We start from the raw sequence: 26,384 nt of genomic DNA, 5'->3' as shown, positions 1-26,384 counted from the left end.
ACGAGCAGGGCGAGCGCCTGCTCTACGGCACCTTCCGGTGAGCTCGCTGTCCCTGCTCTTTGAAACAGGGCGGCAGAGAGCTGGGCGCATCGATGTTAGTTCGCAGAAAACGCTGAACAAGGATCGCTGGTCTTGCGTTTTTATGTGCCCTAGCATTTTGACGTTTTTAGCATCAACTAATATAGCCATTTCCGACTTTGCACTGAAAACAGTAGTGCGACTGTCACACTGGGCACCACGCCGCCTAGAGCTCGAGTGGAAACGACTGTGGCGAGCACCTTCTTCAGCATGTCTGCAAGGCCGCTTGTATGCTCCGCTTTCGATTAACGGCCATCATGAGTTAAGCGAGAACACGTTGAGCAACACACAATACGAGAACAAAGTGACTCGTGCAGATCAAAGCATCAAATTTTTCTTGAAGAACCCGGATGCCTTTTCTGCAATGCTTTCCTGGTTACCGCTCACTAGAAAGCAATGGTGGCTGGGGCATGTTTCAGAGCTCTTGAAGCACGATTGAAAGTATATGGAGACACGCTTCACGTTAGCACAGAGCACAGAAAACAAAAGCGAACACACAGAAAGACACCCGAACGCTCAGAGTGGTTTCTTTCTGTTCATCAGTGTTCGTTTTTTGTGTCTTGCGGTGAAGCGAAGCAATGTTCAGCGGCCTAGAGAAAGTGTGACTGCGACCGTACCCCACACCCCAGTGTGGCGTATGGTTTCATGGCTTCTTATTGTAGCAGAATAATAATAATCTTAAATAGTTCTCTTATTGTCTCACAGACCATTCTACGATTTCGATGCCTGTCTAATAGTGTATTCTAATTGGCTTCATAAATATCCTCCAGCAAGAATTTTGTTTTTTTGCGCCTTTGTAGAATCTGAGTTATCTGTAGTCAAAATTTTAATTTCAGCGCCTTCGCACCTTCCCCTCTCTTCTCGACACTTTCTTCACGCTAAAAGGTCGGCGCTCCGTGGAAGGTGCTAAACGAATGTGAGTGGACGATGTTCGGGTGTGGATTTCAGGGCATACGCTGAAGGCCTACTGGAGGTGGGCTGTGTTGTGCATACACCTTGGATAGCCTTGGGCATCAATGGTATAACTTATGTTGTAGGCTGTAAGGAGCGTATCAGTTAAAGCCCAAATCGTTATTTCTTGATTTAACCGCTGCCCGCTGGACGTCAGCATGTGATGTGTGCTGAGGTGCATGTCGCGACCGTGGTAGAGCGTCATTACTCGCTGTCTGACTAAAGTGCACATTGTGTTGAATTTGGAAGGTGCATCCGCATACAGGGAGGACCCAACAGTGTTTCGCGGGCTGAAATATCAGCCCCATAGATCTCCTTTGGAAAGTTTGTATGTTTAAGTACCCGCTGTGTGCAAATGGGAGCTTATAGTGTGGTGACTCGTGAATGTCGTATATGCGTGCTACGAAACACGTGCAGTTGTGGGTTAGGCAAGGTTGACGTGGCACCTGGTGGTCTAGGCGGACAGAAAAGGTGTCATCTGTATGGTAGAGAGGCCAGAATGTCTCTCCCCCCTAAAGTGTGGTGCCGACCAGTCCATGGGTGTCTCCAACATGTAATATAATAGAGCTATCTATGGAGACTTCCTTTGAACTAGCTTTCGGTTATTACAGACTCACGCTAGTCAACCGCTGTCAACAGATATTCCTGATGTGAAAGATACGACGGTCTATTACTTCTGAATGTTCACACCTCAGATGTGATAAACGAATGAAACGTTCTGCGTCGAAATGCCATGCAGTTGTTGGAGAGCGATGAAACTTCAGGACTGTTGGTTGTATTCTGCCTGCACTGCCAGCCACTTTTTCCATCTGCGCTCTAGTTTGGCAGATCTTTTTAATCAGATTTCCTCTTGTAAGTTACACAACTCACCAACCGGAGGTATTATCCATCATCTGTTAGGAAATGGGTCGCTTTCAAGCATTATATGAAGGGACAACAAAAAGCCTAAAGGGGCAAAATCGTGTAAAATGACACGTTCTGGTAACAGTTCAAAACCGCAGGATTTCTTCCCGAGATCGGCGTGCTGTGTGGCAAGGTGCGTTTTCCTGGAATAAAATAATGCCTGACTCACATTTTTCTTGACGTTTCGTCCTAATAGTAGCCACTGACTCTTCGAAAAGATTCTTGTAAGATGTGGCATTGATTTTCTGCCATTTTGGGAGGTAATCGATGAACAAAATTACGCCACAAACATAAAAGACGGAGGTTGTGATCTCTGCTGCAGATAACTCTGCTGGAACTGTTTTACAGGTGTAAAGCTGCAATGCTTCTACTGTTTTGACCTTAACGTCATTTCTGAGTCAAAATGGTGTTCTTTCTTTTCATCTCGGGAACCAACCGGCCGAAGAATTTCCTTCCTGTTGGGGCGAATACTTTTCGAAGGAGCAGCACTAAACAGTTTTTGTTACTCTTGTTGTTCACTCAAGTTTTGTGGCATCCATGGCGGGGAAGCCGTCTTTCTGAACAACGTAGAATGTGTAGCGACCTGCACACGTTCGTGCGACATTCCCACACGTTCTACGGTCTAATGCAAGTTCCCTCGATGATCATTCACGATGAGGTCGTGGGCACCGGTTGCATTGTCTCCAGTCGTCGCACTTCGCGGACCGCCGGTAAGGTGCGCATGCGTGATGGACGGCGGTCCTCTCTTCAGCGCAGCCAACCATCTCTTCACTGTTGGGCCATTTACAGCCCGCAGTCTTGTAACGTCGCTTTTATTTCCACGTAGATGTAGCCGACTCTTTTTTTAAGCAAAATTTATTTCCCCGGGGCATCAATGATGGGTGAAGGTGTGATGAATGATGTAGTAGATATTAAATGAATGGAGAAAGGTTAGCTGATTTGATGAAGTCCAGTAGAGAACGATGGTACGGTCCCTGCGTCCAGGCAATGTATGAATCAGGGTTGCTTGGTGAAAGACCCGCTACCATCAGGTACCGGATCCTTGTAAGCTTGAGAGCTGGGCAGTCCCACAGTAAGTGATGAATGTCGGCCTCAATGTCCTCGTGTTTACGTATCGGACACCCTGGCCGAGGAAACAATTCTCGGTACTGAGGCCACTTCCGAGTGACGGCTGGTGTGAGGGCAACCCTGACCCGGATCCTCCTAAGCGCAACCTCCTCTGCACGGGTAAGACAACGGAGGAGAGTTACCGCACACGGAGGGATGAGAGCACGTGTGCGGTTCCTTTCTTGATGAAAGGAGGGTAAAACTGTCCAACTGAAGGAGCCGAGGCGGTGATGTGTTTGTATTCGCAAGGCGGGTCGCTAAATCTGCCTGGCTTTGATAGGCCGGCAGATCCCGTGGGACCCAGCCGACTTTTAACCTCATAGAAGAAAAGTAACCAATCACAGTGCGATGTGCCACGCTGTAGTAACTGTTGGGATTTTCCGTTTTGACTGATGTTCACAGCTGTCGACAGAGGGCAGCACATCATATCGCTTTTCAGCTCATTAAACAAAAGTGCCGCTTTTTCACCATGTCCCTTTCATATTTTAACGCACAACTTTTCATTCAACCTGTATGTTTCTTTCTGGCACCCATTTTCTGCCGGTGTCAACTCGCACTCCTAACATTTCTTTACTCTGGTATAGTATGCAGATTGAGTGCAACGCACAGTGGTGATGCCTTCGCGCTTGTCGTGCCCTCTGGTGGCGCAGGATCTCGGTGACGATGCGCAACGACAACCCGCCGGTGCGCGTGGTGGACCGGGTGTTCCAGGTGGTGGCGGACTCGGAACGACCGCTGACGTCACAGGACCTGCGCTACGAGGACGCCGACTCGCCGCCCTCGCAGATCCAATACACGCGGCGTGACATCCCTAACGGGGCGCTCTTCCACGCCGACAACATGGCCGTCCAGGTGTACCGCTTCACGCAGGCCGACCTGGACAGCGGCAAGATCATATTCCGGTGAGACATCGCCTGCTACTGTGTTTTCGCAAAAAGAGAAGGAACTCGGAGTAGGATGGACATTTAAAGGGAAATAGAAAGTTGTAGCAAAGCATGAACATTGATCCACAAAAAAAGGTAGACAAGCTGGTCACAGGGCCAAGCAAAAATAAAAAAGATAACAGGAACGATTTGCAAACGAATACCGTTGGCGCTCGGCTGTAATTAATTTGTGCTGGTCAGACACGATGGCAGCTGGCCACATACCTCCAAGCTCGACCACATGTAGGCAGAAAAAAAGTTTTCCTTCATTTCACCGTAGATGTACAGGTCTGCCTTTATAACTTTCCAGGGTAGCAGCTCGCTTTGCATTACTTTATCCGCTATTTATTTCAATTTTCTTTCCGCTAAAAACAACATATGCATGCAGTTCTCAGGATCGTGCGCATTAGTTTTGCGAGCCGGTTAAGTACCCTGCGCTTGCTCTAATGCACCGGATGTGTTTATATTCACCCTTTTTAATCTGAGAACCAAGGAAAAGCGCAATTTCGAGAGAAATTTTCTGAAAAGAGTCAAGTACACTCGCTGAATGCGCACATTTGGGAAATAATTTGAAGCTGGTAAATAAAAGATTAAAGACACCTAGTTTAGAGTGCCTGAATAAGAAGATTAGTTCAGGAAAGATGATTGCATGTTTCTTTTTTTTACTCTGAACACTGCTTTGTGCATTTAATCAGGCGTCGCTAATTTGGAATACAGCTTGCTTACGACAAGGAGGGTGAAACATGGAATACTGCGAACACTTGACAAGGCTACGTTTTCTCTTGACGTCTTATCATTACCGGCGCGCCGTCTCAACACATGTTGCTCGCTCGATATACAAGGGAAAGACTTCTTGCACATTACAGTTACGGGGTTAGAACAATAGTATAAGAAAAAAAACACTGCGTGAAGTGAAAGGGACGTGAATAAAAAAATAAAAACGAACATAAATCAGGGGGCAGTCATTGCGAGCTAAAAAAAATTGAAAGAATTTGCGATAGTGGGTGCAGAACATGCCAGTGGAGGAAGGAGGCATGAGGAAAAAAACTTTATTTGAGGCCATCACTAAGGCCCCGTGAAGAATAGCGCTTGCTCCGCCAAATGCCGCTGATAATCTCCTGAGCCCGAGTGAGGCCTAGCACTCCACAAAGGAGGGGGAGGGTAAGAGAAATAAGGAGAGGTAATGGTAGTGTTAGATGAGTAGAGAATGACTTCTGTGTCGGTTGTGGTGTGTCCGTCATGACGATGGCACTAAAGCGGAATTTCTGCTTTGCGCGAAATTCGCACGTATTTTAAGGCGATAGCGTTAAAGGCTCCGTGTCACAGGAAATCCGGCGTCGGTGTCGTTCGCCGTGAGCGAAAAACTCACGAAAAATGTCCAGAGAAGTAGCCTAGGTTGCAGGTGGGCAACCTAGGTCACGTGACGTTGTGACGTCATCACGACCTGCCCACCGGGTTGAGCAAACTGTCCACAGTAGCAAATGACAGTTAAATTAATCATTGGTTGCGAGAGGTTGCTTGGGAAGAACAACGCATAAGTCTCACAATCATCGCCGGTAGCAGCACCTCCATCGCAGGGCAGTGGCGCATCGCTTAACCGCTGCGTCACTGCGCCAGGAGAGGTATGACTCCCAGCTGTCTATGCATGTAAAGTAGAGAATACCCAATTCCGCATTTATGAGTATTAATCCATTAACCCTGTCACTTTATACCCTTAAGACCATGCTTAAGTGTCCCCTCCAGCTTTTCGTTATGCAACAGAAAGCTAAACGCACTAATTTTTTTTTCGTGTCTGGTAGCAAAGTACACCGACAAGTTTTCTTTACAAGGAGAGCTATAGCATGCTAACGTAGATGAATCTTCAATATGTCGTTGCTACTAAAAAGAGCATTTCTTCTGACTTAAGTGAAGCAGCGCAGTGGACAAAATAGCCCAGAAAAATGTTCTGCTTGAACATTTCTTATTTTGTGATCCCTGATCGTTGTTCCATAGTTCGCGCTATTCTACTTGTGTTGCCTCCTACTTGGCTGCGTAAACCAGTGCTGCTGTTTCAGTTGCTGTTTCCCGAGGAATAAATCCATTTTTTTTCTTTTTCTTTTCTTTGCAGGCACAGCGGTGCGCCTTCGGCCCGCGCTGTCTTGTGGGTGACGGACGGACAGTACTACGCGTCCGGTGTGCTCGAGATACGCGCCTCAAAGCCGTTTGTCAGGGTGCGTCCTGAGCAGCTTCCTCTCAATTCTTCTCTAAGCGGCGGCAGCCGTAGTACGGGGCGGCACTGACATTCAGTGTTCCCAGCTTGCAGAAATGTAAATGAGAAGCCACTGTGTGCGGGGAAGCCTACAAATCTCGCGGCGATTTCTTGTCTCGTACTCTTCTGTGTTTTATTCCCCGCCTTTTGTTTTTTATTCGCTTGGTCATAGAACAGAATAATGCCCATACAGCTTCTGTGCCCGTAGCCAAAGTGCGTTAGCCCGTGTGCTGTGCGATGTCAGTGCACGTTAAAGATCCCCAGGTGGTCGAAATTATTCCGGAGCCCTCCACTACGGCACCTACTTCTTCCCTTCTTCTTTCACTCCCTCCTTCCTCCCTTCCCTAACGGCGCGGTTCAGCTGTCCAACGATATATGAGACAGATACTGCGCCATTTCCTTTCCCCAAAGACCAATTATTATTATTATTATTATTATTATTATTATTATAATTATTATTATTATTATTATTATTATTATTATTATTATTATTATTATTATTATTATTATTATTATTATTATTATTATTACTTTATTCACAGTTGTAACGCCACTGCCTCTGAGTGTATACCCCAAAAGAATGCTTTAGTGGTAGCTCCGCCGCTGCTTTGTAAAGAGCATACAAAGGCTGACCCGCATCTTGTCCTGTGTTTAGTTTCTCGTTTACGCAAAGTGAGTCTGAGACTAGGCCGCTGTGCAGGTGGCCGTCAACACTGGACTCGTGGTTCGGCGTGGCGACGCGGCTCCCCTGAGTTCGGCCAATCTGTCCGCGGAGACCAACCTTCGCGCCGGGGCGGGTGCCATCACCTACAAGGTCACCTCACACCCTCGTCGTGGTCTGCTCATGGTCGGAGGCGCCGAGGCCCGCCAGTTCAGCCAGGCTGACCTCGACGCTCAGGCCGTAAGTCAGTTACCGAAGTAGTCCCGTAGCGACGCGATATGTCATAACGCTCAAGTCCGTGCACCTTTCGTGTGGTACTAACGCTATTCTCCATTCATCGTTGTATAACTTTGCCAGGCCTCCGAGGCACTGCTCCGCTTCTTGAGAACCTCTGGCCTGCACGATAGGCTGTGACTTTACCGAACGCTTGGTGACTTCAAATTTCTGCTACTCTCTTTTCTCCTTCATCTTTTTATCCCCTCACCCCTTTCCCCCCGCGCAGGGTAGCAAACCGATTATTCTTCTGGTTAGCCTCCCTGCTTTTCCTCCTCCTCTTCCTGCCAGTTAAGTGCAAGGCGTGAATAAAACAGTTGCAGTGAGTTATTTATTTATTTATTTATTTATTTATTTATTTATTTATTATTTATTTATTTTTTTATTTATTTATTTATTTATTTATTTATTTATTTAGCAAATACTGCCTGCCTGTGTTACAGGCCTTAGGCAGAAGTGGGGTACAAACATATTGATAAAAATGACAAGTACATTGCAAAAGAAGCAGATAGCGAACAGAGCAAAAACCAGTACATCCAACATAAAATCGATTACAAAGACATAGAACATATGATGACATCGATCCTGGCAGCAAACGAAGGCATCGGACTTGGCCCAAAGCAAGGATACATAAGAGCCCTATACATACTTCAGAGCTTGTAAAAATAAATTCACCGATTCGCAACTGACAACATCAGCAGGTAAACCATTCCACTTAAATGATAGTATGGGGAAAGAACGAATACTTAAATACATTAGTTTTGCATGAAAACGCGGCAACTTTCTTAGTATGGTAAGAGCGTGTAGGGTGTCGAGATGTGTGCTCAACTAAAATTCCTTCCTTTATTGTTAGTTTATTGTGATAATACAAGTAGAATAACTTTAATTTTTCTCGATGACGACGCATGGCCAGGTGTTCAAGTCCTGCGGTTTGCAGTAGGGCTGTTGGGGAAATATTCAAACTGTAACAATTAAGGATAAATCTAGCAGCTTTGCGTTGGACATTTTCTATTTTAAGTTTGTTACTTTCGGTCCAGGGATCCCACACTGCCGCAGCATATTCCAACATTGGCCGAACAAATGTTTTGTAAGCTAAAAGCTTTATTTCTTGTGTGGATTGTGCCAGCGTTCTTCTCAAGTAGTGCAGTTGTGTTAGAGCTTTTTTTTTTCTATATACGATATGTGCTCGTTCCATCGAAGGTCTGAGACTATCGGAATTCCTAAGTATTTAAAAGCGTTGACAACTAAGAGGGGCTCATTGGCTAAGCGGTATGTAAAACTAAAAGGATTTTTTTTACGTGTCACAGTCATCGCTACTGTCTTGTTGGAATTCAAAGTCATTTGCCACGGGGAGCACCATTTTTCTACTGCAGACAGTGAATCGCTTAAAAGGAGTTGATCTTCAGGGCTAGAAATTTCTTGACACTGGTCAACCTTTTGTTATGTCCCTCTGATTTTGTCCGAGCTAGTTACTGCATACGAATCATGCGCGAAATGCTCTCGTTGAGGAAATTGCATCGTGCCCGATATGGTGAGTGTGTCCTAAGGGACGGGCCATTGCGAATGGCAAGGAAGATGCAAAGGTTGCGCAACAAGTTGTCGCTTTCCATGTGCACTAACTACATCCCCGCTCATACCATATTGTAATTAATATTTATCTGTTCCGAAATAGACCGTTATGACCGCACCTTTCTTAACCTATTGAGCCTCTGTATCTGAGATAGCATTTCTTCAAACGGTTTCCATTTTAACATCGACTTTCTCGCGCCTTTCACAACCTTGGGTCTGTAATAAATGTTTCGCCCTTTCCTTTTCACAGGGTACAAGCCACTTTATTTGCGGTCACTCCAAAAAATGTCTCGAGCTTGAACTGGCAGCACGAATGAAAGAGTACACTTTTTCATAACGCGCACAAATCCTAAAGAGCTGCGGAAGATATACAAAAGCGCTTGAACAGTTATCTTGCTTTGCGAAGAGAAGGTTCACACAGGCGGCGAATAATTTTAGCGCGAAAACACGCACGAAGTGTAATCCGCTCATCGAGTTTGTGTGAAGCTTGACATTGAAGGTGACCCTGGCAAAAGCTAGCATAGCAACAGTTTATGCAGTAATAAAATAAATACTGCCGCCACTGTGTTTCGAACCCGCAGCAGAGCGAACTGATCAGCTTTGCTGGCCACTGCATGAGGGCACTATGCTACCGCCGCAGCCCATCACGCGTTGTGTCAAACTGTAACACACTCTCGCACTGTGCATTGCACATCGTCGCCTTCATGAACTTTCATCTACGAAGCGAACAGATCAGGTCAGCTTGACCTCGATCAATGCTTCACCTGAGTCTGATATCGTCGTTAGACGCGGCGACGACCCACCGAAGCAAAACCTTGAGCCGACCAGGCTAAACACATGCTTTCGCACGTCTACTAGGGTTAGCTACTTAAAACCCTATCACTTTTTTATTATTACTGATGAACGGAGCACCCCTATCCCTCTTTTTTTTTCTCACGTCGGCTCCTCGTGTCACTTAACCCTTTTTCTTTCCTAAGGAAAGCATAGTGTTCCCGTCTATGGCGCGAAATTCAAATGGAGTGGCGAAGCTGAAGTGACGGCATACTGGTTCACGTGCGGCCGGGAGCTATTTCGCAGTTCTGGCGTTGTCACTACCGCGTTCACTTCTACCCTTATGACCTCAGACTGCGTCAGTCCTCGTTGTTGAACGGAGCTCACTTGTGGAGAGGGAAGTCGTTCGCCAGTGGCTGGACTTTCACTCTCGGTGTGTGACTCTTCCACCCGCAGGTTGAGTACGAGAGCGTGGACGGAGGCCAGGACTCGGCGCCCACTGCAGCCTACCAGGATGCGTTCGGCTTCGTAGCCTTTCTGGGAGACACCACTTCGGCGCCGGGAGTGTTTCGGATCACCGTTTACCCGGACAGCTTCTGGGAGCCCATCGAGGTGCTGCGCAACTCTACGCTGTTCGTCGACCATGGTGAGCAGCGGCTCCCTTAAGCTTTCCTCGTGCTTTTTCCCACCTATTTGGGAGCCCGAAAGGTTGGAAGTTATTGCGCTTTTGTTTGGAGCATATTAGCCAGGGCTGAACCTCTTTAACTCGCTCTTGCTACCGCTTTAGTCATAATCTAGCGTTATAGATTGAAAGACTGGTTATATGGTTTTCAATAAGGTTTCTTTTGTTTCTCTTTCCTTCACCTTTGATTTTTTCCTTTCTTTTTTGCCAGCAGGCTTAGAATTCGCGTCAAGACAAAACTTTGCATTCTTGCTTAAAATTGAAGCAGCTCCCAATGAGATTACAGTAGTGCCATTGTGTAATTCTTTTTATCTTAATCGTTAGTGGGTTTGCTGTAGACTGCAATCATTTAGATAACAAAGAAAGCACAAAAGATGGAAAAATGGGGAGGCTGACTAAGGTGAATTGTGCATTCCTGCACATGGAGAGAGGAAAATGAATAAAACGAAAGAAAGGCATCAAAAAAAGCATACACAACCCACAAAGCATATCGCGCACACTTCTAAGAGTGCGTGCACATATACTTAGGCCTGTACACTTTAACAACCGGAACAAAAGTCGCGTTGCTTTCTGTGCCATGGATATCGGAGTGCAAAGTCCCAAGATCTTTACCGCCGCGGGTGTGAAACCAAACTAAAAAGGTCAACAGTGCCAGACGTTGAAAGTTGAAGCTATGAGATGCGCAGAGATGCGCGAACCTTTCCTCACATTCTTTATATAGCGTATCCCACTTTGCCGTGTTTTCTTGATCCAGTCCTTCTCGTTTTTGACTGCAGAATAGGTCAGTTACCTACTCTTCAGCGAGGCATTTAAGGTGCTCGGGCCACATATCTCGTGGTCCATACTAACACTACGGTTATCGCTGCCTTTGCTAGTCAACATGCCTATAGTACGCGATATATTTGCCTAATTCGAGAGTAATTACTCTTTCGAATCCTCCTGAGTGCAAGCAAATGGCAAAAAAAAAATCTATACAACTTTCTCAGGAGCTTTGCAGTTGGAAAAAAAATAGACCTGGTCCGGCGATCAAGCTTTGAACCATCACTTGCATAGTGCAGTTGTTGCAGCAATTTTGGTTAGCTTTACTGGTAGAACAGCTACGACGCAGTCGCTCTATCCATCCTGGTAACTTTACTGGAAGAACTGTCCCCTAGAAGTAGTGTTCCGGGGTTCGATCCCCAGACCAGGACCAATTTTTCTTTAACGGCGAAGCTTCAGAGAACGCGATAAAACATTAATGTGTAGCCTTTTGGCCGCGCTCATGTAGGTTCGAATCAATATTTACTTCCTAATTTAAATTTTCTCTACATTGGGGGTTCCTTTAAATACATTAGACTAATGTGTTACCTGTATCCGCTTCGACAGTAGCGTTCAGCTGATATTTTCCTGTCTCTCTGCGCTGCGTAAAAGAAGGGTAATATTACATATATTCGCTGCGAAATTCACGCCGCCATATGTGCTGCATTAATTTTCAGGAAATGGTCTCTCCTGAAGCGCCGATTTTTCATGACGAACGCAGGTGATGTCGCGGTCCTGAATGCGTCAACCCTCCTGGTAAGGCATCAGGCACTGGACCCAGCGAACATCACTTTCACCATCGTCCAGCCGCCACTGTCCGGGCGGCTCCTGCTGGGTGACTACGCCACGAGCACGTTCACACAGGCCGACGTGAACGCCGGGAGTCTGCGGTACCAGCACGTCGGAAACGGCACCGAAGACGTCGTGGGCCTGGAAGTGTCCAACGGCATCTCCTCCCGCGATCGACTGGACCTCGCCGTACGCGTGGTGCCCCAGGTCATCCTGCTGGAAACAGGCAACGTGAGCGTCCAGGAGGGCGGGCAGGCCACCCTCGACGGTTCGCACATCAGCGCGGGAGCCCTGCGGGAACTGTTGCCGCAACTCCTGGTCGTGGAGCCTCCGCAGCACGGCCGGCTCTCGTCGTCGGCCTTCTCTCCGGAGCAGTTGGACGGCGGAGAGCTCAAGTACCAGCACGACGGCAGCGAGACGATCAGGGACTGGTTCACGGTCGTCGCCCGAGGCGTGGGGCGCGAGAGCTTGCCCGGAACGGTGCACGTGTCCGTGCAGCCCGTCAACGACGAGGCCCCCTACATCGCCAACAACACGGGCCTGGACTTGTGGGAAGGCGCAGTGGCGCCCATCTCGGCCACGCACCTGGCGGCGCTGGACGACGACTCGGAAGCGTCCCAGCTGCGCTTCCACATCTCGACACCGAGCAACGGATATGTGGCCTTGAGGAACGACACGAAGACACCGCTGCTGTCGTTCACCCAGGACCAGCTCAACCGCGGCGCGGTCGTCTTCGTGCACACCGGTGGGTGTAGGTACCCGTCCCTTGAGCCGGGCACCGTTCCTGTAGTGCGCGCACCTGCACGTGAAGCGCTTGCGGTAGTCGATTATCTGATGGGCTCTCGAAATTTGCTCTACGCGTGCCATACCTGCGTTCCAAGCTTCCTATACAGGATGATCAAAATTAAGCTTTACAGATTCCTTTAAACAATGCTCCGAGTGGTAAGTGAGCTCCACCTTTGCACATAAGTTAGGTGTCAGTTATGCGACACAAAGGGAGATGATAACGTGCCCTCGTCACGCGCTTAATTAACTAGAATATAATAATGAACTCTTTAGCCACTGCGGCTGACGTGAGTGTTTATATTGCAAATATAGAGGCGCTCACATATCTAGTCCACTTCATTTTGTAGGATTCCTCTAGACCACGCCTGTTCCAAGATATTGGCCCCAAAATTTTCCACTGATATCACGTACTTACGCATGCAAGGAGGTCACAGTCGACGCGAAACTCCTCCCCAAGGTGAAGCAGCTGTTGCTTTGGGCGCTTCTTTAATTTCGATAGCCGAAAGTGAAAAGGTAGCAGTTATCAGTGTCACCTGTTACTCTACGCCATTGTAAGACGAAAGGCCGCCTTATGCAGGGAGGAGTTTCGTGCCGATCGTCACCGCGTTGCATGCTCAATTTCACAGATCGAGCTGAACATTTGGACGCTAATGTCTGGGAACACAGGCATGCTAGAATTCTACCGAATGGAACTGAGCTCGAATGCGACTGCCTCTTAGTTTCCAATATAAACATGCCTGCTTACTGCTTTCACTAAAGGTTAATTATAAGATTTTTGTTAAGTCCCTGAAGACGACAATAATCCTTTTATTTCTTGTCCCCCTTGTCGCATAAATTATGGGCAGAGGAGAATTGACCGTACCTATCTGCGCCTAATTTTAGGATTGAGAGTGAGTAATAACTTTATTGAGTGTCTGGCAGTGTTGGGCGTGACCGGGCCTAGGTCTCCATCGTGGGGACTTCGAGGTCTTGTCTCGCCGCCGCCTCGAGGGCCTGCTGGATGGCCCAGAGTTGGTCGTTGAGGCTGGAGCTGCGCAGAGCGGCGGACCATCTCGACGAGAGGGTTTCGGGTTTAACGTCGGTTCGTTGTGCATGCCTTATACTCTCTAGCCTAATTTTAGGAAATTTTTAAGGATTATTTTTGATCACCCTGTATTTCTACCTTCAACGCTAACAACTGAGACAAAACAGTACTTCTGGAAAGTTTGCACTCAGGACCGAGAAGGTCAGACTGGCGGTGGTTTTAAAAGGGCGAGCCTCTTATAACACGCGCAGGTTCATGTGGCATATTGTGACTGCGACACGTCATATTACACGTATTATCGTCACGCAGGTTCACCCGCCGGAGGCTTCAAGTTCCAGGTAACGGACGGCCTGAATCAAGGTTCTCCGCACGTGTTCACCGTGAATGCACGGCCTCTCAAGATCCACCTGGAGCACAACAAGACGCTCAGTGTACTTCCGGGAAGCCAGCAGTCCATCACGCGCGACCACCTCCTTGCTCGCACCGGAGACCACACTCGCGACGTCTCCTTCGCGGTCGTTCGCACCCCACGTCTGGGCAGGCTCCTGCGTGAAAATCCCAGCGACGGAACCCTGGCCCAGCTTAACCGCTTCACCCAGGCGGACATCGACAACTACTTGGTTCTGTACGAGCACAGATCCCCCATGTCCGCCCCAGTAGAGTACGACTCATTCGTGGTCGACTTGGAGACTCCCAATGCGGTTCCCGTCAAGAACATCTTGTTTGCTATCCGCATTGCCTTGGACGATTCCCTGGCTTCGGTTCTCGGACAGCTCCGGGTGTCCGAAGGAGGAAGGGTGCCGTTGTCTTCGGCGCTGGACGTGGGGGCGTTGGAAGCGCTCTGGCGGGGCAAGCCCGACGTGCCTCCGAGGCTTCGTGTTTGTCTGCTTTCGCAGCCAGTGCGCGGGTGGCTGGAAGTGGACCAGAAAAACGCTAGCGTGCCAGTATGCATATCAGCGCACAGGTTGGACCGCGTCGTCTATGTGCACGACGATTCTGAGACGTTAGACGATTCTTTCGGAGTGGGCTTGTTTCTGACTGCGGCTGAAGGGGATCACGGCGACATGGCACTGCACAACAGCACGTTGAAAGTAGCGGTAGAACCAGTCAATGATAAACCGTTCAGCTTAGAGACGCCCTCTCCTGTCATGCGCATAACTAAAGGGTACAGAACTGCTGTCACCCGCGAGGTCGTCAGAACTACAGACGACGACGGAGCCCCCAGCCAGATAGTCTACAGAGTGGTAAAAAATGATGAGACTGGAGCCGCAACCCTTGTCCTAGGAGACTCCGGAACATCGCTAACAAACTTTACACAAAGAGATATAGACGAAGGCAGGATATACATAGTTCACAACGGATCCCCGAAATCACCCCTCACATTCAACTTTATTGTCAGTGATGGCGTTCACCCAAGCAAAGCGTTCATTCTAACTCTAAACGTTGAGCCGGTGGAGGTGCGTCTGGCGAATGGCACCGACCTCGTTCTGCAACAAGGTGACCTCAGGGCCGTGTTAACTACGGCAGTGTTTGGGGCATGGACTAACGCCGATATGGACGACCTGCTTTACAACGTCACCTCTGCGCCGCGGTTCGGGAATTTGGTGTTTCCGGATGGAGCCGCTGTGGACGATTTTACTCAAGGAGACCTTGAACAAGGGCTCGTCATCTACGAACAGCATGACCTCAGCAGTTCAAAAGATGCGTTTGCAATCGCTGTGAGTTGCGGTACGAGTCCAGCCATCGTCCGGAAAGTGGAAGTGAAAGTTGAGGCGCTTGTGAGACAACGACCGCTACAGGCAATGGCAGGCCGCTCGGTACTCATAACTGTGGACCATTTGGACGCATCGAAGCTGGCGGCTCGGTCAAATGGAAACCCCCGGTAAGTTTGGACATTTCGCGAACTTTGGCAATTCGTCTCTTTGTGAGATAATGGCTCAATGCACAGACACAAAAGTCCCTCCCTGAAGCCATCCACTGATATGCATCCTTTTAAGGAGCAGCCTCATAGCCTACTCTCCCCTATTCTTTTTTTTTACTGCTTTTTGCTCACAAGCCAAAGGAAATCAGCAAATTGAGGCAAATAGACATAAGTGCAGGTGACCGTCTCATACAAACCATGAAGTATGATTAATAAAAAATAGGGAAGTGAAAACCTCGCTCCAACTTAGCTATAGTATCAAAGTCATAACACCATAGCTTTAAAGGTTCCGCTATGAGACGAGACAGAGCCGCTGCTCGGCGCAGTCAGTGTTCGCGCCAAGCGCGACCTTTGCTGAACGATAAGTTTTTCCTCCTCGGAAGCATTGCTATCAGTCGCGACGAGTGTTCGCCGCGTATTCTGTCTGTTCGACTCGCACTGTGTACTGAGTAATACAACTTCATGTTGAGATCTGCGTTTCACTCGTGTTCTTATTTGCATCACGTAATCGTGATTCATCTGCAAACGTGTCGCGTCATACCCTTAAGGCGGAGCTTAAGTGCCCCCCGAATTTTTTTATTATAGTCTTCCTCATATCAAATTAGTAAAGGCGGTTGGCAGGTGCAAGTAAGATTTAAAGACAGCTCCCTGTCTATTCTTCTCGCACTGGGCGACTCCCAAAGCCACCGACGTATACTCAAGCAGCCCCCAGTCAGCTACTTGCCGACACTTCTCTGTGACATCACGCTCACGCAGGTACAGCGTCACGCGGCAGCCTGTCCATGGCCTTCTGCTCCTCTCCAACGGCACCTCGCAGACGGCTGTCTTACACTTCACTCACGAGGACGTGCTGAACGAGACAGTCTTCTACCGGGCCCACCGGAGGGAGACGCTAGCTGACAGCCCCTCCGGAGTCGTCAACGACCACTTCGACTTCGAACTGACGGCGCCCGGAGTGCAGCCCGGCAGCAGCCGCTTCCTGGTTCAGGTTCAGACGGGCGGCAGCTCTCTTTCCCCGGGCGTCGGGGCGGCGACGCCGCCTCAAGCGCCGACGGCGCCGACCGGCACCCTGTCCCCCGCGGACAACGCGAGTGTGGTCCCCGAGCGGCCCCCTGGAGTCGTCGAGACGGGTCCAAGGGCACCGCTGCTCACCAACGAGCACCTCGTGGTCATCGGCGTCGCGGCCGGCGTGCTGCTGCTCCTCACCGTCGTCGCTGTGGCCGGGGTCGCGTGCGGCGCGTGTCGCTCCCGGCGCAGCGGCAGCGACAAGTCCGGAGGCAGCGCGCAGTCGTCGTCGCGCGGTCCTCCGCGAGAGGCGTTCCCGGAGGAGCTGCCCGCGCCTCCGGCCCCGCCGCCCACGTCTCCGTCGAGCAGCAGCAGCGAGCCGCCCCCGACGGTGGTGGCGGCCACGGCGCACGCGGACCTGGACTGCTTGCCGCCTTACGCGGGTTCGGGTGCCGTGGGGAGCGAAGTGAGTCCCGCGGTGCCTACGTGCAAGGTGACGCCTCTGGGACACGTCGAGGCGGCCAAGACGCCCTCGGAGGGCGCCAGCGAGAGCGACGACTGGAACGGCGACGTGCGCTTCTCGGCGCCCACCACCGTGCTCAGGAAAAACCAGTACTGGGTGTAGCTAGTTACCGCGAGGGGTGCGACTTCGTGCTCCGACAGAGGCCTTCTTCTGCACACTCAATGACCCGCGTGCGTGAGTGTGTGCTGGGTGCGTGAGAGTGAATGCGTGTGGCTTCTCATCCGGGCCGCCCGCTTGTGTGTGACTTCATGCGGGCAGTCTTTGTTCCATCATCTCCGCAAGTGCATTTCTTTCCTCCTTTTTATTGGGGCCGCCCGCAATACGTGCAAGTATAGCGGGTCGTCGTCAGTGCGCAACGCTCGGAGGTTTTCGGTGTGCTGCACATCCTGCAGTGGAAGAAATAGCCGCTAACGTTTCGCACTTTGAAGTTTTGGGCATCTGGGTCTTCACCATTGGTTCGTCACTGCCTTATAGGAAAATGCAAGGCAAAGATTGCAAACATTGTTACAGTACGCGTTTTAGTGACGAGCTGGCTTTTTTGCCAGTCGGTCAGTGCTTGGTGGAAGGGATGTTTTTTGTACGCAATTCCGCCATTGTTCAACAAAAAGCCTGAGGTCGCTGGAGTTCTCCTGATGACATGAGACGTTCAAGCGTAGGGGCATCATCGCGTTTTTATCTATTATGATTATGATTGTCTGCCTCCAGCGAGCTTCCGTAATGGAAAATTTTTCCGCCGCCGGTTAGCCCGACCTATTTGATGCACTAAGTTGCTATGCTACATTTGCGCACTGTGACAGCACTTAAGAATAGTAAACTATAAAGCACCCAAGCTTTGCCAGCTTTTTGCGTTGCTGTGAAAATGCGAGTAGATTTAACACTCAGGCGCTGGCTTACAGCCTTATTCTGCGTGAATATAAAGCCTATATATTGGTGTTAAGTTCCGGGGAGACCTCCAGCAACTTCAGGGCTTAACTCGTCTTTCTAATATTCACCGTCATCTCGCACCACGCATGAAAGCACGGACGATCATCTCGAGCCACTGCGATAATGGCGTTTCCTGTCGAAGATTGCCGCTGTCATCTACTATTGCCACCTCGTCAATGTTATTCCCGTAATCTCAAGTCTTCCTCCGCGCATACGGTCAGCGCCGGTCGAACGGCAGGGTTCTCAACTTTTCTTTTCTCAGAATGCACACGCGAAGCAACCAAGCAATCTTGTGTGTGTCGGCTCTCGCTCGCGGGCTACATGCATTACCCGCCAAGGTCATCCAGTAATAGTTGTGTATACTGACTCAGTCGTTTAGGTAATTTCTGTAAAAATTATTGCCCTGCTTTTTTAGTTATCATAGTTGTGAAATACTGGCAACTACGTCTTTGGACCCGGTTCCTGTATCACTATACGGGTTTTTCACTTAAGACTTTACACATTTTTAAAAAAGTAGGCTTTGTGAGTTAACAGAGCACTTTTTTTTCGGCATAGCATTTTCAGCGGTGTAGTACATCAGACTACAGCTTAGATATGCTAACTAGCTGGCTTATTAACTAATATTGAATAGTTAATTTCTAACTATCACTTCTAGGTTCCTTAAGACATGTAGCCCAAGTAATATCTATATGGACAAGTAATATCTATATCAGTTTTTAAAATTCCGAAAATGCGGTTACCCTCGGCGCTGTGGCCCAATAAATTATGGCTACATGTCTCCAAAATGCACGCTTTCGAAAAACTTGCAGGCAAAGCAACCTCTCCAGTGCACGTAACTCATCGAAATCGCCCAAATTTGTTGGGCCACAGCATCGAGGGTAACCGCGTTTTCAAAATTTTTAAAACTGATATGGATATTAATTACGGTAGGCTAGACGACGCTCAGTAATTAAGGAGTCTAACAGTAATAGTTAAAAAGTTAACTATTCACTATTAGTTCAGCTGCAGCCAGCTAGTTAGCACGTCTTAGCTATATTTTGATGTACTACACCGCCGGCAGTGCAGCGCCCAAAAACCGCTCTTCTAACTCAAAAAGCCTATTTTTTTAAAATCTATAAATTCTTAGGTGAAACAGCCTGTACACAGCATGGATGCATTCGGCGTGCGGCCCAAATTCACTGCGTGTGGAACCCCGCTTTTCGAGAGGCGGCTGGCGAGAACCCGCAAGAAACTGCCTTTTATGTCGTTGTTGTACACAGAAGCACTATTTTATTACTGACACTCACCGCAGAGTTTTACTACTTGCTCCAGCGCTGCCGAACTCACGCGCAGATGCGTGCAGTGAGCGATGCCTCGCGGTTTTTGTAGGCGCAATACGAGATATTTATGCACGGGTGACGAGTTTCATCATTTTCTCATTCGCTGTCGTCACTTTTTCTGTTCGTTTTTTGCCACTGCTTACGCGGTCTAGTTTAGACACCGGGGTCGGTATCGCAGCTTCGATAAATGGCGTCAAAGAAGGAGAAAAAAAAAAGGGGGGGGGGGGGGGGAGCGCGTCATCTCCAAAAACAAACTGCCTGCGAAGGAAGAACTTTTGCTAGAACGCTGTCTCTACGAACTTTTGGAAGATGAAAGCTTATACAACTGAACCTCATTAAAATGAAGTTGGAAGGGCCCGGCGATTACTTCGTTATAGGCTGTGTTGATCGAGAAGCCAAGAGGAATCGTCATTCATTCGTTATATCCATTATTTCATTATAAACCATTTCGGTATAACGAGGTAAGACTTCACGTCTTGCATCGTCCTGTCGAAAGGCTGCTAGCGAATAGCTTTCGCTAACCTAGCACTAAAGAGGATAAGCTTTGCTGGAGCCCCGAATTTTTCAATAGGCCATCACCTCCACTTCGATCTGAATGAAATACGATGTAAATAACGGTATGGCTCAACCTGCTGCCGCGTTGTGTAACCGGTGATTAAGTTTCTGAAGCCAGCGTATAACTTCCGCGGTGAAAAGATAAGCATATTTTTCTTCTTTTCTCTCTCTTCGAAGGCGTCGCAAGTAGCGTGCAACCGATTTGAGACAAACTTTCCTCCCCGATGTTTATCAGAAAAGCTGTCCTTGCATGTAGCTGTTGAACTATTTCAACAACCACCTATCATTAGCTCTTGAAATTCGCTTAGAGTACCATTAAAAGCAAATAGAACCCAAGAACAAACAAAGCAGCCCCTCTCTAACGCACCAACCCTGCCACGTGTGCCACACTGCCTGCAAGTTGTGCAAGGAAATAGAGCTTCGGAGGCTGGAGTCGTCTGCAGCGCCTTTCAGTCTCACTTACAGCCCCGCCGATCTGTTGTCCTGTCGTTCGAAGCAAACGTTAGGGTTGCACGTAAGCGTGGCCCAAAAAAGTGACCGTTACTGCTCAGAGCTCACCGTCTCGGAAGTGTCTGTGCTATTTGTAGCTGCGTGGCTCCTGAGTCGTCGAAATGTCTAAAAATTTGAACTCGCCATCGAGCGTCTCCAGCGTTCTTACCCACACTTCCTACGAGTTGCCACCGAAACTTGGTAGATATATAAAGAACCGAGGGGCAACATTCGGGTCGATGCTGGCAGTTGTACAATCACTAAATGGTCTTTGCGGGAGAAAAACATCGAACGCACGCTTGTTGGCCTCACGAAAGTCGTTTTGAGCACAGGGACACGTTTTTTTGTTTTTTTTCACTCACACTCTAAAGACGAACCAGCCTTTAAGAGAGTTACAAGGGAGTAAGCTGTCCTCCAGCGCAACTCCTTAATTTAACCTAACTTAACTAGCGCAACTTTAACTGTACTTCTTACTGAATAGTGTGACAAAGGTATCATAATTGACTGCCTCAAGAACCTTCACTGCTGGTCTGTTTGTCTAACAGCTAAAAAATATCGCTTTTCTTGTTGGTATGAGCTGTTTATTCAGGATATTGTGTGGTTTAAGCGATTTGGGCTAGTCCTTATAAACATTGCGGAAAGAAATAGCGGGAGAATCGGCCATCTGTTGCACTCATTACCGCCGGAAGCGAATTGCATCGTTACCCTGGCCTGGCGCCTGGAGAAGCCCAGCTTCTAACACAGTTTGTTCGTACATTGCGCCAATAAGCCATCCCTGAAGCGCTTTTATTAGGTTAGAAATATTTGCCAGGTTCTGGTGAAACGCTAACAGTTTGCAGTAAAAGGCATTTTAAACGTCAACCAAACGTTTTCGAGGTGGTGCAAAGTCATCGTCACTCATGGCCAGGAGAGTGAAGGGGATCTTTACCGAAATTCACTACTATATTTATGCACTTCACCGCAAGCTGTTTATGCAAGCGATGCAATGAACATGTAGCATGTTCGTCCCTGAAGTTTAAGTGCCGGTTGTTCACTGTTTACCTTCTGTTTCTCTTTACCAGCCATGCCGTAGTCAAAAATTCGAACTCAAGCGACCATATCGGCCCGTAAGATCTGTTACCATAAATAGCTAGCATGTGATTGCAGTTCCCTCTATATTTCAGCGACGATACTACAGTCAGGTTGAAACGGCGCTAAACGGCATGTTTCGCACAACAGCAACATTGTTTCTGCTCACGTTTATTGCGGCCCTAGAAGTGGCACATTGTTCAAACGACCACATTGTGCTCTCACTTGCGGCCTCTCCGCGCGAAGATTCGTTACTCTCCATCACCTATAATGCGCCTAGTGCACTGCCATTTTTTCGAAACCATCGAATAGGCGGTTTACGATTGACGGGGAGTCGATGACACTAGCCCGCACTAAGATATTAATCCTTTTTTTTCAGCCCTACACGTTTTAGTCGATGACATCTTTGACCATGCAAAAAACTTTCTTATAGCTAATGGGCGACGTGAACGTACCGTTCCGTATACGTTTGTCTCCAACTCTTTCGACTTCTCAAACGCAATAATTTCGACGGCGACCTTATATACGAACCTTATACAAGATTCTTTCTACCGTATACTGTCTGGCGAAGTTGAGTCACGCGCTTCGAACTGACTTAACACCACCGCTCCGGCGCTAGGCGATCAAAGCAAGCTTGTGTTTTCCTAGCAATCACATATACGGTGTCGACGTGAGGTATATGAGGTATATCTTGTGAGAGGACACCCCCTCTTACTGACTGTTCTTTCACGTGCATCTCACCGACAACGGCTTACCTGGTACCGCAGAAACTATGGCATATTTTCACATCTTCATCAATGTCAGTTTTGAGCGGAAGAAGCTGGCAGCTGATACAATGACACGTGGGCAGTTTTATCTATCCCTTCGTGCGTTGTTTTCTTTTTTTTTGTCCTGCATTCTTCAGGGTGTAGCGCTAACCTGCAGCGAAAATAACAGGTTGCAAGGTGGAAAAAGTATCGTCCACTAACGTGGCGTTGAGAAAATGACCTGTGTATCTGGTTTGGGCCAGAGGCGCCCGAGAGGAACATATCTCGACTAGTGACTTCGGATGCAGAACAATGTTGACTGAAAGTTGCAAAGATTAACGTTCTCTCTTCTAGAGGCCACGACGTTACTTCAATGGCTTCTGCGGTGTGGCATTGAATGATGGCGATAACGTTTCGTTGAAGGACAAAGAAAGCAGTGCATACACTGATGCGATATCGTGAAATGTTTGCGATAAGGACTCCCTCAGGGTTACATCCACGTATGGTCGTATTTTCATAGCAAAGTCCTGTCCTCGTACTATCGCTTATCACGAGAATGTAAGCAGCTGCTCACGAAAATCGTAGCCATTTCATGTGCGGTTGTGCGAGATTTTCTGGCAGTAATGTTCACGCTACACGGTGGGCTATGTAATTAATGTTGACAATACTGCGCTGCAGCTGAACAGTTGTGTTACCGTGTTAATCGAGTTTGTACCGTTAAGATTGACAGATCTGAGATGCAGGGATATCAGTTAACTGTTGGATGTTGATAATCGTTGCGGAATAGGCTATTTGTTAAATACGAAAGAAACGCCTGGCTCCACTGCACATGCACTTAATAAAACGCGATTAGCGAAAGAACAAAACAATAATTGCTCAGCACTAATTTTCCACTGTGGCCAGACAGGTGAGTCTGCGATTCTTTTTTAAGAAGGCCACGAACGATACGCAACGATTATATATGTAGGTGCACGTGACAAAAGGCGGATTATTTCCGTCATTCCTTTAATCATTCTTCATCTAGTTATGCTTCTGCACTTCTATCACAAAAATGGCTTTGCTTACTTGTTCTGCGGTGTGGGTTCAGCGTCTGTACACTGTGCGAACAGCATATCGCAGGAATCGCTGTGAGCGTTAAATGAGTTTTAGTTTTACTGACCAATTGACTTGTCCGGCTATGACGTTCCTGAGCATAGGAGTTGTTTTGTAGTGCCACAGAAAACCGAAACAAAACGTGTTTCACAAAAATTTGGACATACCTCATTATTATAAAAGCAGCGCCAACTGATTTCTATGGATCTCATTTGTCATGCGAAGCTCTCATGGTTTGTTTTGGTTTCTTTTTCGTTGTATAGAAGGGTATCAGTGTGGACCCTGCTGAATTGTGCTATTGTATCAGCGTGGGTTGCCTATCAACGTGGTGATATGTTCCATGTGTGACTAAAAAATGTGCATTTCGGTAAAATGGAACACCTCACCTCTAACGCGTCCCTACTAAAAGGAAAATTGCAAATTCCTTTTACGCTTGATTTTCTTCCTTGTTGGGCGATGACTCAAACGCTTAGAAATTTCAATCGCATCACTAAGCTACAGCTTATACGCAAGCGATTTCTATTTTGTTTATACTTTCTTCCTACGTCATTTTATTTATCTGTCTCCCCCTAGTGCCTACCGTTTAGAGGACTATCAGGCCACACTCTTGGCTTTTATCAAAAACGAAGTCTCAAAAGGCTTTAGCGCTGCATAGAAAAACCTATCTCTCAAACGTAGCTCTCAAGCATAGCGGCTTGGTGTTTCACGTAAGCAATGACATGATATTGAAAATGTATAGGCCTCTTTCTAAAGACCTCCCGTGCAACTGGTTTTTATGTCTCCTTATTTTTTTTAATTGCGTCACTGTCAGCGCATGTGAAGTGCTTACTTTTTTTTTTTACTTTAAACCTCAGGGACCACTCGAGGACAAGACGAAAAACGGAACAAACAGAAGATAGTATTCATTATCGCGAATCAGCTACATCTGTGCGGTCATGAATTGAAGCCAACTAAAGTGGCCAGTTCGTTCGTGGTATGACGATGCATAATTATGTTGAAATTGCCTGTCGTCTGATCTTTTTTGTGTGTGTGTGTGTAAATCGTGTGCCGCTGACTTTAATGAGCCGCTCAGCGCACTTACGTGCTTACCATGGTTCAAAGCAGGCGACGACATGAATGCTGAAAGAAAAAAGGAAATCCTGCAGGCACAACTGAACTCGGTTCTGCCTGTTCTTGAAGATATGGAAAATGTAGTACTTGTTACTGTGACACCGCTTGCGCTCTGTTTGCGCGCAGTGTGTCGCATTGAAGAACGTGTATTGCGCTGCGTTTTTCCTTTCGGCACTCTTCGATATACTTGAGCTGTCGATGGCTTGCCGAAAACGCTGCCTCCCCTCTTTCGCACTTTTACTGCTGCCGATGGACGCTGGGGGGGTGGAACCGTTCGGCTTCCTTACAGGAAATAAACGCCTTTTTTCCACTCGTTTTCATTAAAAATGTACCTCTTTGTCCCATGTTTTCGCGCCACCCGTCCTGATGCCGCCTTTTGAGGCGATTAGTGGCTGAGCGCGCGGACGCCTGGTTGTGTCGGCTCACGGTGGCGCAGGAAAAGTGTACACGACAAATCAGTCTCGGTTTTCGTCACCTGACGAAGCGTTCGAGCGATACAATGGCACCCGCAGCTGTTTGGCCGTACCAGCTGTGAAAGTCTGCTTTGAAACCAAGCCGCCTCCTTTGAAAGGAGGTTCCCATGATGGTAGCGCCACCTGTTATGGCAAATAACAACTGTTGGCATCTCGTCATTATTAATTCGGGCGCGCTGAAATCTTTTCCTCAGTTTTTTTTTTTTTTTTCATCTATGAGACCGTTTTATACATACAGAAATACACACACACTGTGTTACTGCGTTTGTTTTCACCGATTTTGTCGCCAGGCGCCAGCGCGTCACTGCACCCTGATCTTTTTTACTAACCAACGGCTGCGTCTAAACCCGGACATTCAATAACCCTCCGAGTTCGGCCCAGTCATACGGTTGTATTTGGATACATGGGCCCTGTGGAGATCAGTAACAGACATCATCAGAGCCCTGGACGCATTGTACCAATACTGCGGAGCTCATTAAACGTCTGACTGTAGACGTGTCAGTGCTTCGGTGGTTCGATGCCGCTGAGTGGCGTGACGCTCAGTCCAGAAAGAACTGGTTCGGTCCGTCTTGCAGATCGACCTTCAACACTTATGAAAGCAGTCGTGCTACTGCGGTACGTTTCTGCACTGGACTTTCTCCGGCTAAGCGAGGTCATCGTTCGCGTCAACACTGGCATCGGAGCCGCGTCCTAATTCCAGCATTTACCTAGTATTTACCAGCCGCAGTGGCTCGTTGGCTTTGTGTCGGGCTGCGAAGCCCAATGTGGGGGGGGGGGGGGGGGGGGGGGGCATTAGATGTGGCCGCGGCATCAGCATAGCTTCTTTAGCATCTGGGACTGGGGCGAAAAAACCGAGCCCTCCACTACCGCGACTCTCATAACCTCGCATACGCCGTGCCATATCTGGTAGCCATTAAGAATGTCATGCAGACCGCTGCGCCTCGCATGCGGAAGGTACGTTGTTCGATCCCCTGGGCGGGGAGGTACCCGCAATTTTTTATGGGTTCAAGCTTCCACCAACCTGATGCTCGATCTTCCACTGATTAAGACTGCTTTGCATTGTGGAGCATGGCTCCAGATCTCATGCGCGGGGTTGTCAGGCCAACTGAATTTGTCTATGCACAAAATATATTTTTTTTCTCCTGCCAAAAACGACGAGCGACGATGTACGTAGGCACAGCACGACACGATGTCTAATACGCACTCCGCATCATTTATCGGAGGGCTCCAAACATACCTTTAAAAACGAAACAGCTTTCGCCTTCTTTACCGTTTCTTTCGCCTTTTCCTTCTGTGTTATTGCTCTGTGCGATGTCAGTGTACACTGAATATCCCCAGAAGGTAGAAATTCAACCAGAGCCATCCAGTATCGGCAGCTCTTTCTCCCTAATGTCAGTCCCTCCATCCTCCCTTCCTCTACACGGCGTGGTTGTGTCACTGAGTGTGACACAGTTACTGCGTCTTTCCTTTTCCCAATAATAAATTTATTAATCGTTGCATTCATATCCGGACATACGCGCGCAATCAGCGCACAAATCTTACCAACACGTCAGAGCAGCACTGTATCAGTGGCTCGTGGGCAAACTTATGCATTAG

General features: G+C 48.2%; 2 protein-coding genes across 2 annotated transcripts; both read left to right on the top strand.

The window, feature by feature from the left end:
* Positions 1 to 6: 6 nt before the first annotated feature.
* Positions 7 to 6,241, top strand: LOC144124185 (chondroitin sulfate proteoglycan 4-like). Its single transcript, XM_077656836.1, has 3 exons — positions 7 to 37; positions 3,690 to 3,941; positions 6,070 to 6,241. The coding sequence occupies exons 2-3, from the start codon at positions 3,703 to 3,705 to the stop codon at positions 6,239 to 6,241; spliced, it is 411 nt and encodes a 136-aa protein (XP_077512962.1). The 5' UTR covers positions 7 to 37; positions 3,690 to 3,702.
* A 675-nt stretch (positions 6,242 to 6,916) lies between these two features.
* LOC144125199 (chondroitin sulfate proteoglycan 4-like) lies at positions 6,917 to 17,766 on the top strand. Its single transcript, XM_077658402.1, has 5 exons — positions 6,917 to 7,111; positions 9,941 to 10,130; positions 11,686 to 12,498; positions 13,873 to 15,445; positions 16,241 to 17,766. The coding sequence occupies exons 1-5, from the start codon at positions 7,055 to 7,057 to the stop codon at positions 17,112 to 17,114; spliced, it is 3,507 nt and encodes a 1,168-aa protein (XP_077514528.1). The 5' UTR covers positions 6,917 to 7,054; the 3' UTR covers positions 17,115 to 17,766.
* Positions 17,767 to 26,384: the final 8,618 nt, after the last annotated feature.

This window comes from Amblyomma americanum, chromosome 3, assembly GCF_052857255.1.
Source record: "Amblyomma americanum isolate KBUSLIRL-KWMA chromosome 3, ASM5285725v1, whole genome shotgun sequence".
NCBI classification, from domain to species: domain Eukaryota; kingdom Metazoa; phylum Arthropoda; class Arachnida; order Ixodida; family Ixodidae; genus Amblyomma; species Amblyomma americanum.
The sequence above is the reverse complement of the archived record's forward strand: the minus strand, read 5'-3'. Positions and strand labels throughout refer to the sequence as shown.

What these genes read in the sequence shown, in the direction of transcription:
- LOC144125199 (XM_077658402.1), top strand. Translation starts at nt 7,055, where the DNA reads ATGGTCGGAGGCGCCGAGGCCCGCCAGTTCAGCCAGGCTGACCTCGAC. An exon ending in TACGCTGTTCGTCGACCATG is followed by an intron (nt 10,131 to 11,685) that starts GTGAGCAGCGGC and finishes TGACGAACGCAG; the next exon opens with GTGATGTCGCGGTCCTGAAT. An exon ending in CGGTCAAATGGAAACCCCCG is followed by an intron (nt 15,446 to 16,240) that starts GTAAGTTTGGAC and finishes ACGCTCACGCAG; the next exon opens with GTACAGCGTCACGCGGCAGC.
- LOC144124185 (XM_077656836.1), top strand. Translation starts at nt 3,703, where the DNA reads ATGCGCAACGACAACCCGCCGGTGCGCGTGGTGGACCGGGTGTTCCAG. An exon ending in AGCGGCAAGATCATATTCCG is followed by an intron (nt 3,942 to 6,069) that starts GTGAGACATCGC and finishes TTTTCTTTGCAG; the next exon opens with GCACAGCGGTGCGCCTTCGG.